Source organism: Etheostoma cragini, chromosome 1 (genome assembly GCF_013103735.1).
Source record: "Etheostoma cragini isolate CJK2018 chromosome 1, CSU_Ecrag_1.0, whole genome shotgun sequence".
NCBI lineage: Eukaryota > Metazoa > Chordata > Actinopteri > Perciformes > Percidae > Etheostoma > Etheostoma cragini.
The window spans coordinates 31,258,440-31,268,417 of NC_048407.1; the positions used below are offsets into that span (position 1 = coordinate 31,258,440).

The window sequence follows — 9,978 nt, forward strand, 5'->3', positions numbered from 1 at the left end:
GCTACAGTGCATAGTTTCTGCCCCCCCCATGATGAATTCTAAGTAGTAGGATCACATTGCGATACTTAATGCGTGAAGTGACTAAAGCACTAGAGCATGTTTATTTGAAGGAAATAAACATGAACTTCTGCTGACTTGTGGAGTAACATGCTGAATGTATGGGTCACATGAATCAAGAATAAGTGGATTTAACATTTTTATTTTTTCCTAATTATTAAAGACTTCTACGATTCCATCTCTGCATGTGTGTTTTATTCAGACACTGGATCGCTGAAGCTTGGTCAGGGCAAATTTGGGGATGATGATGACACGGGCAGCGCTATAGTTCCTGCAGCTGCCCCACTCTTGCCCATGCGTCCAGTCTATGAGGGACCCATGCCAACGGCGCCCCAGAAGGCCTTTCAACCGGGCTCCACCCCTGCACACCTCACACACCGCTTCATGGTACACTCAAATAAATGCTGCTTGAACCCTTTTCATTCTTTTGTTTATTGTCGTTATAACTCTCTAAAATTAAAGCTTAATCTTCAGCTAAACGTAAAATTAAAGATTCCCAGTCTCACGTGTAGTGACAGCGAAATTGTGCTTCAGATGTGGAACTCTGTGGGAATAGTTCGAGGCTACAACGACGATCAGGACAACGCCATCGACGTGGAGTTTCACGACACAGCCGTGCACCACGCCATGCACCTCACCAACTCGCTGGGTCACACCATGGCTGATCTTTCCCAGGAGGCCGTGCTGCTGGCCTGCCCCAGCACGGACGAGCTCGCCAGGTAAATGTTTTTATGTCCCGTTTTGTGTTTTCAATGTTACTTTGATTTTGTTTTCTTTTAATTCTTGCAGTTTAACTTGCTCCACTTATCTCTTCTCAGTAAGCTTCAGTGCCTCCACTTCTCCTCGTGGGACACCAATAAGGAGTGGATGGTAGACCTGCCGACGGGCGAGGACGTAAGGGCGCTGTGTCTGGGTCAGGGCTGGGTGGCGGTCGCCACCAGCGCGCTGATGCTCCGACTCTTCTCCATCGGCGGAGTCCAGAGAGAAATCTTCAGCCTGCCGGGGAACGTGGTGTGCATGGTTGGACACGGAGAGCAGCTGCTCATAGTCTACCATCGGGGTTAGAGACATACACACACACACACACACACACACACACACACACACACACACACACACACAAGTCTGCTGTGTTAGCATTTATAATGTTACCTAGCTTGTTAAATAGCTTGTTGGATAGTAAGTCACACACTACAGTGAAAATAAGCCATAAGCCTCACCATGTGTGAAGGGATATTAGGCTAATATTAAAGGTCGGCTGTGGTGCTGGGTACCCTGCCTACTGGAGTTCCACCCAGACTCCTTGTGTAGGTTGCAGGCAGTGGACCAAACCACTGTGAGGCAAGGGAGGGGGGGCAGAGGAACACCATATTATAATATAGTATTTATTTTGTGGTCTGTTTCCAATCATTGACTCGGTGGAGACTTAAAACATAGTTGCGTAGTATGCCTGTGAACATCATGTCTGCTTTGTTTATGTCTATGCTGTTTCAGTTTTGTTCATAAAAGTAACTAAAACCAATAGCCTTTTTGAAAAACTAAACAATGGGAAATGACCAGCAGAATTATACTATAATAAAGGGTCTACTCTCCCTGTCATATGCACTGTATTTATAGACACTGCAGACTGTATTGTTGCATCACTCACACCGTGTTTCATTTCACGTCATCAGCTCCAGGTTTTGATGGAGAACAAGCTCTGGGTGTTCAGCTGCTGCATTTTGGTCGAAAGAAGAGGCAGCTCATCAACGGGGAACCCCTCCCGCTGTCTCTCCAGTCCCACCTGTCCTGGCTCGGATTCACTGCTGAGGGTCAGTCTGTCCGTTTCTAAAGAAATTACATTTCTTTATTTAAATTTTATTTTATTTATACTGTCAAATGTATAGTGTCAAATCAATCTGGAGTTATCCCAGGGCACTTTACAGATAGATCTAGACTACGCTCTATAACTTACTAGGAACCTGTTGTCATTTATTTTTTTTAAAGTTACTGTTCTAGACATGTACAAATGAAACTGAGTGACTGAAAAGAGATGGGATAATGGACAAAAAATGGTCAAAAGGACAACAAATAAAGTTTTGTACATGTACACATGATCTAATAAGACATACATAAAATAATCAGGAGATATCTCTATCTCCTGTGTCGAGCAGGAACACGACAGCAGCTGCTAAAAATGATCCAGTTGCCACCAAAATCCATTTCTCTGACCTGTTTTGTCAAATAAAATTAGCAGAAGCAGCATTTCTCTCTGACTACACCTTCATCTTTGGATTTTTAAGTTGACAGCCTGGTAACGTTGTGGTTTTTCAGGTACCCCGTGCTATGTGGATTCGGCTGGGGTGGTCCGGATGCTGAACCGCTCGCTGGGCAACACGTGGACGCCCGTGTGTAACACCAGAGAGACCTGCAAAAGCAAGTCAGACCACTACTGGGTGGTCGGAATACATGAGAACCCTCAGCAGCTCAGGTGATCTCTCTTTTCTACACAACTCTGTGTTTTTCTAGTTCTACACCTAAGAAGTTGGTAATATGTTGACATATACATATATATGTTGAAAGACAGAACTCTAAAACAAGAAATAAAGAAGTGTCAAGTTTGTCATCACTACGACAGCTTTTGGCTTGTTGAAAAACAATGTTCCTTGTTGTAGTGATTACACTTAGAATATCAAATTGAAGGATAGAAAATAAGGTTTTTTAAGTGCTTCAGAAATTATTACTCATAAAATTGTTTTCAAAAGGAGCATACCAGCAGTGATTGGAATGTCCTCTTCCCAATTTGGTTAATTGAAAACTCTTGAGGTTTGAGAATTGGCAGCCAAAAAAAGTCCTCATGAGGGAAAGTTTTCTGAAAACCAAACCCAAAGATACAACACACTAATGTTTTTTTGCATTCATCATCTGGACACCACAGCAAGGACGCAGTCAAGTCAATGCGGCTGCTATTTACATCTGGATTATCATTTGATGGTAGAATAATCCTTAACAAAAATACAGCTACATTTTTACTTGGGCGGTTCACCTTTCTCTCGAGCAAATTCCAAGGTTTTTAATACCGTACTGAATCAACTGAAGTACGTGGCTGCCTGAGAGTTTAGGTGTAAATCTAAAAGAAAAGGGCCAGCATGACATTAAATCTGATCATCCGTGATTAAGATATAATCCGCAAAACAACCAGCGTGATGTTTTTTAATTTCCTGATTCCTAATGATGCTGGTTAATCATTATGTTTTGGAGTTTGTGTCCCTTTCCCTTAATCCAGTCTGTTGTTGTTCCTGTCAGGTGTATTCCATGTAAAGGCTCCAGGTATCCGCCTACGCTGCCCAGACCCGCTGTGGCCATCCTGCCCTTCAAGCTGCCTCTGTGTCAGACCTCCACGGAGAAAGGCCAGATGGAGGTAAACGCACCGGGGACCGCTTGCTTTGATCAAACTGCCCAGATGCACCTACTAACCTACTAATTTCTGGGCCGATTAGAGTAAAAGGGGTTATGTGGAGCACGGTCGTCAAATCTGACCTGAAACTTGGAAGGATAACCCCTCAATATGAATCATCTTTTTTTTATGTATCCTTTTATTGCCAAGGGGAATTACAATTTACTCTCTGTTGATATTACACACAGGCCTGAATAACACACACATGCTCAGTACGTATACATGCACTAAATGGAGAGATGTCAGAGTTAGGGAGGGGGTTCTTTAAGATAATTGTACACAACATAAATTCACACACAAATTGGAAGCAAGAACAGGTTGACTGTAGGTAATTTAAGACAGATGCTTTAAATAAACTAGATGAAAGAATAGATCTCAGTGAGCCGGTTGTTCAAAATGTAAAGGCACACCGCCCAATTTCTTTAAAAAAATTGATTAAAATTTTCTTTTAAATTTTTGGTTCATTAACATTTATAAAAGATGCCTCTTCTGTGCCCCTAAGACTGACATGTTTAGCAGTTTTGTTGCCTCGCGATGCTACAGTGACTTCTTGCTTTACCACTTTTAATATTAAGTGCCCTTTTAAAATGTTCTTTTTTTAATCAGTGTGCCATATTAGCATTTAGCCTGCCACCATTTACCAAGCCCATGGTGCTATTGATTTTCTCCCTTAGTGCCGCGTTCCGTGAAGATAGAAGATATATCAGATTATATCGGCTTATCAGATTTTTAAATAACCCAATATTCGTATTGGTATCAGCCTTAAAAATCCATTATTGCTCGGGCTCTAATCGAAACTGTCGCGATTAGTATGCTATATTTTGTGGAGCGATGCATCCCGTCTGTTAGCTGTACGGCTTAGTTAGCCCGCTTGAAACGCGATAATTATCATGTTTCACTGGCCAGTTACCGTGCCACTTTAACACTGTAGTGCACGTCAGTGCACGGGTCCACTACGTGACAAACCCTACGGAGCGTCCCACGTGTGTGCATATTTCAAAAGAGTGAAGGTGTAAGTGAAGAAATAGAGATACAAATCGTAAAGAATCAGAAGTGAAAGCAAAGTTTTGTCCTGTTCTCTTTATTAATCTTATAATGTACAAGCAGTTAAACTTGGTCCTTATTTATTCATGTTGTGCCAGTCCAATTTGACAGTCAGTTGAATTAAACCTTCTGTTGTATTTGTTATGAATCTATTTTAATGTGTTTTCCCATAACATTTGTAATATGAAATGTTTACAAAAATCAAAAATAATATCGATAATACTATACATTTTGTCACTATCGTGCAACGCCAGTCCTGTCGGACCAATATAAGATATGGTTTAAAACTTGTCTGTATTGCGAAATGGAAGAAACAAGTCTGAGTCCCCCTCTTTCGCCCTCCAGGAGCAGTTCTGGCGTTCAGTCCTCTTCCACAACCACTTCAGCTTCCTGTCGTCCAGCGGCTACGAGATCGACGAGGATGGACAGAGTCGATCTCAGAAGGAGCAGCAGGAGCTGCTCATGAAGATGTTTGCAGTTGAGTCTTAAAAAAAAAAAGCTGGGATCACACTTTTTGAATGAAACACGGTTTAACTCTCGTATGCTATTCGGGTCAAATTGACCCATTTCAAATTTTTACAAGAAGAAAAATACTAAATGTTTTCTAGCTGAAAATCAACGGCCTTGCTTTATTTTCTGTGATAAACATGTATTCCTGACTCAATTCAGAAATGTATTCTGGATATGATCACTCATGTTTTTTCCATAGTGGATTTTAACATGAATTATAACTTTATGACAAAAAACTAATCCCACTTCCATTTTTTAATTGTGTTCTAGTGGAGACTGATTGCATTTCCTGAACATATACGTTATCTCAGCTGTTTGAAATTGAGATAAAGACAATATTTGTTTATAGAATATGAAGTAAAATTAATTTCAGAATTTTTTTTTCAAAACCCCAAATAAGTCATGGGTCCGTTTGACCCGAGGGATACAAGAGGGTCCCAAAAGTGAAGACAGCACAAGGGTTAAATTATGATGTGTGATATAGAAGTGCACCTTGTTTTCTGCTTGTTTTCTGTAGCTGCTGTTGTGTTCAGAGTCCATGTTTTTTTCTTTTTCTTCCAGCTGTCCTGTAAGCTGGAGCGAGAGTTTCGCTGCGTGGAGCTGGCGGAGCTCATGACCCAGAACGTGGTCACTCTGGCCATCCGATACGCGTCCCGATCCAGACGCATGGCCCTCGCCCAGCGGCTGAGTGAGATCGCCCTGGAGAAAGCCAACCAGATTCAGGAGGAAGAGGAAGAGGAGTCAGAATACTCCGGCGTCAGACGGATCTCCGGGTAACGCCCAAATACATTTATCCCTTTTGACGGTTGTAGTAAATTAGTGACACCATTCAGCTTTAACACCAAAGGTTTTTAGATAAAGATTACAAACGTATATGATGAAACATGAGAACGTGTCACAGGACCAAAAAAATAACACACACACAGAGAGGAAAGAGGGGAAGGAGGGAAACAAAATAAAACCATAACAGTAGAGTAATGTCCGCAGACTCGCCAGTGGTTACAAGACTTGACTCGGTTTGACTGCGAGTAACTCAGCGGCCCTCAGCCAAATAACGCTTGTGAGGGAAGAACCTCCGCTCTGTAACAAGGCTGGTTCTACAGTGGCATTCTTCCACTTAATCTTCCATCTATTGTATATCAATAATTCAAGAAGATCAAGTTAAGAGTTTTAAACCAGGACCTCCTGTATTCGGATCAAGTTGTTTGTTTAAAAAAAAAAAAAAAAAAAGTGTTTGAGATTAAGTAGCTACAGTTGTTATTTCAAAGTGTCAGGTACATGTACATCTTTAGTATGTAGTTTAGTAAGTATCGTATCAGACTCTGTATCAGCAGGTATTCAATATTAAAGGGGCCAAAAAACTTGATCGGGACATCTCTCATTGAAGAGTACATGTAAAATCTGCCCTCTCGTATTTTTTTATTTTGTTATTCAAGCTCTTTTCCCTGGAAATTTTGAGATGAGAGATGGTCATTTCTATGCTTTTAAAGTCTTTTAAATTGACTGTTTACTTCTGTTTTATTTGCTTTGTATGTTTATGCTTGTGTAAAGCCCTCTAAATTGCCTTTGTGTCTGAATTGTGCTGTATAAATACTATAAATAACTTGCCTGAGTCTGTAACTCTGAGCTGTGAGAACTGTGCTCCAGTAGAAGGGAAAAGACTGTAATTCCCAAGTTTATTTGGACAGGTACGGCCAGAGTGAGGTCACAGGAGAACGTCGCAGCAACAGACGTGAACAGGAGGAGGAAGAGGAGCCAGGAGAAGAGCTCAGGGAGGCAGAGGACGATGGACAGGAGATTGAGACAGAGGAGGAAGCTGGAACTACAAAACGTCTGTTCCATCTCTTGTCTTCAACTCTTTCTGCACATTGTCAGCACAGCGTGTCACTGATACCAGCGTGTAATGCACTTCTCTCACACTGCAGGTGTGAATCCCTTTGCTAAAGAAGCAGTTTCTTCTGTGATGCCATCTCTGACACCAAGTGAGTAAAGACTTCCAAAGATCCATATGTTTAAATGTAATCCGTAGCATTGTAGTCTTTTTTTGAGATTATCTTCTTATTAATGTGGACGCCACCCATCCCATCACCAGACATCCATCCTAGGACGGTAGCTTGCGGTTAAATTTGTTATCAAGTATTCTACTGATTTAATCAAGAAACTTATAATTTTGCTTTGGTAATGCGCAAAAGTAAAGATATATAAAAGGGAAGATTAGACGGGTCTCTTAAAATGAACCACTCATTGGTTTCCTTTTTAGGAAAAATCTACAATGTTATTGCTTAGATTTTATACAGTAATTGTAACTGTTAACTAAATCCATTTATCATTTTAAATGCAACATTACGTTCTAACTAAAGGTCTCTGGGCCTGCCGGCCTCATTTGTGGTCTGATAACAGTACATTTATCAAATTCATTGCCCAATAACTCTGTTTTCTAATGGCTTTTTTCCATCACATGGTACCTGTTCGGCTCGACTCGGCTTGGCCGCGGTGCCCCATCCTCCTTTTTCTATTGCCGATTAATAGCCTGCCGCCTCGGGCGAGCGGGGCTGGTCGTCATAGCAGGAAACTGCCATGACCTAAAGCAACACACACACACAAAAAACACACAGGACAACGTAAGTGTGTTGTTTTTCAATCATGTGTCTGTTGCCAGAAGACAGGAATGCCGGAAGCAGCAAAAAAAAAAAAAAAGACACGCTAGACAAACTGCTTAATCACGGCGGTACACCCCCGTCTGACGCTAGCAATGTTGACGCAGTGAATAGTGACAATTCTCTTCGGCCAATCAGTAGTCTGCAGGTTTTAACGTCACCTTTTGGTACCGCCTCAGCTCGCTTGGAACCTCCGCTGAGGTGGTACTGAAAAAGAACCTGTTAGCAGATACCAGGGACTTTTTTGTAATCTAGAACCAAAAAAGCAGAGTCGAGGCGAGTTGAGCAGGGACCATGTATTGGAAAAACACCGTAAGCTACTGTTGCTGCTGTATTTTGTAGAGACAGACTTTTCAATAAGCGGCTGTAGCCACTAGAACCAGCAGCAGTGCTGGGATTTGGGGCCGGTTTGGGATCCGCGTCCACAGCGTCAGCGTGTTGCGCGACAGTCATCATTACCCGTGCGAAACACAGTGTTCTGTATGTAGTAAGATGGATTAAATAAAGATGATTTTAACTGATAAGGTTTATTGAGGAATTGTTTCAGCCCACGCATGAGTCAAATATCTATAATTGACATTAGCATCTGTCTTTTTTTGCTTCTTTTTTTCTCAGTTGGCAAAGTAGGACGTGCAAATCCTTTCAAGGTAAGAACACCAAATACTTGATGATGGCGGCATATTTGATTTCTCTAATGGTTGTGTGTGATTATGAGTGAATAGGTTCACAAAAAGATAATACACTGTTTGTGTGTATATATAAAAATGGGATGTGTGCAGGTCCTCGGCTCGGGGAAGCCCTCGTCTTCGTCGGGTCAGCCTCGAGTGACCAACATCCTGGACAACATGGCGTCCAGCAGGAAGTTGTCTCCGCTCAGCAGGACTGCAGGGAAACAAAGCAAAGGGCCCGTCCTCAAACCGCTGGCCCCCAGGCCAAAAACAAAGGTATCATCATCATCATCTCACTTTCATGTTTTATCTTTTCAATCTCATTGCTTTCTTTTTTTTTTATTACTTAACTAACTTAAACTTTAAAAAAAAAAAAATACTTACAACATAGCAACAGATGTCATATGTCTGTATTTAAATTCTGAAAGGATTGAACACTGTTGATGACACCATGCATATTATGCCTCTGTGTTGTCAGACTTCAGTATTTCCCTCTTTCTTCCCCAGACTCAGTCCACTCTGCTGCACATGAATAGCACGAAGGCGGCCAGTAAGAAGACTCAGGAGAACACACAGCTGGCTGGAGATCAGCAGAAACAACCAGAGGTCCCGCCTCCAGCTTCTCCTGCAGATAACACCGAAAATAACAGGTATGAGATCGATTATCAAACCGCTCTGAAGTTATTTTATTGGAAACCACAAGGTGGATTGACTTGGTTTTGTTGTTTGACTGTTCAGGCCAAAGACAGGCTTCCAGTTCTGGCTGGAGGAGAACAGGAAGAGTATCACAGCTGACCAGCCAGACCTGGAGGAGACAGACATCATCAAAGAGGCAATGGGACGCTTCAGGACGCTGTCAGCAGAGGAGCGACTGGTAAGAAACACTGAGGGGTTCTGAGAGGAGGGTTAGGGTCACATGGGATCTTGGGAAACTTGTAATTGAGCTGAAAAAATCGTGAAAAATTACAAAAAATGTGAGCAAAATCATCTGGAATCTTCTAGGGATGGGGATCAAGAGAGGCCCCACGATGCTTAAGTCAAGATAAAATATTAGTGCGATTTTAAACATTGCGGTGTTCTGCGATATATCGCAACCTTAGATCTAACTCTTAGTCCACCCTGCTGACCTCTAGTGGACCATCTAGCGAACTGTAAAACCAGAGCGGTGATTGGCTAACAGTGAAAAGATTAACAAAGACGGGTTTTGATTTTTTATTCTCAATTTATTCTGTTTATGTCAACTCTGAATGAAATGTGTTTTTACTGTGACAGATTGATTGATTTCATTTATATTCTGTCTGATAGCAGGTGCTGCTGCAAAGCCTTGTCCTGTCCCTTACCGTAGCTTTAAAAGATATTCAGATTTTAAAAACAGTTCACTATCAGCTGTGTTCATTCCATGAGTGAATAAATTAAAGCTGTTGTGTGAGTAGGTAATGACACACCTCACCCTTTAATTCAAATGAGTGCTAATAGACGTCAATGTGTGCGTTTGTATATTAGCCCGGTCCTGACCCTGCATACATCAAGACTGTCAGCAGAGAGCCGGATGACACTCGGCAGAGGAGAAAGAATAGAAGTGGATGTGACCTGGGGGAGGGGGGGG

At 41.9% G+C, this 9,978-nt stretch overlaps 1 protein-coding gene across 3 annotated transcripts in view; it reads left to right on the forward strand.

Annotated features, from left to right (window-relative positions):
* The window catches only part of wdhd1 (WD repeat and HMG-box DNA binding protein 1), a 19,682-nt gene that overhangs the window by 7,971 nt on the left and 1,733 nt on the right, over positions 1 to 9,978 (forward strand). For 2 of the 3 annotated variants that reach the window (XM_034857928.1, XM_034858013.1), the window contains exons 12-25: positions 260 to 444; positions 592 to 776; positions 876 to 1,117; positions 1,731 to 1,868; positions 2,371 to 2,527; positions 3,343 to 3,457; positions 4,883 to 5,014; positions 5,609 to 5,820; positions 6,736 to 6,878; positions 6,973 to 7,029; positions 8,320 to 8,351; positions 8,484 to 8,648; positions 8,880 to 9,022; positions 9,111 to 9,246. In XM_034857928.1, the coding sequence (XP_034713819.1) occupies positions 260 to 444; positions 592 to 776; positions 876 to 1,117; positions 1,731 to 1,868; positions 2,371 to 2,527; positions 3,343 to 3,457; positions 4,883 to 5,014; positions 5,609 to 5,820; positions 6,736 to 6,878; positions 6,973 to 7,029; positions 8,320 to 8,351; positions 8,484 to 8,648; positions 8,880 to 9,022; positions 9,111 to 9,246 (2,042 nt within the window). The remainder of the gene's footprint in view (positions 1 to 259; positions 445 to 591; positions 777 to 875; positions 1,118 to 1,730; positions 1,869 to 2,370; positions 2,528 to 3,342; positions 3,458 to 4,882; positions 5,015 to 5,608; positions 5,821 to 6,735; positions 6,879 to 6,972; positions 7,030 to 8,319; positions 8,352 to 8,483; positions 8,649 to 8,879; positions 9,023 to 9,110; positions 9,247 to 9,978) is intronic. The other variant, XM_034858098.1, reaches the window with a different exon arrangement.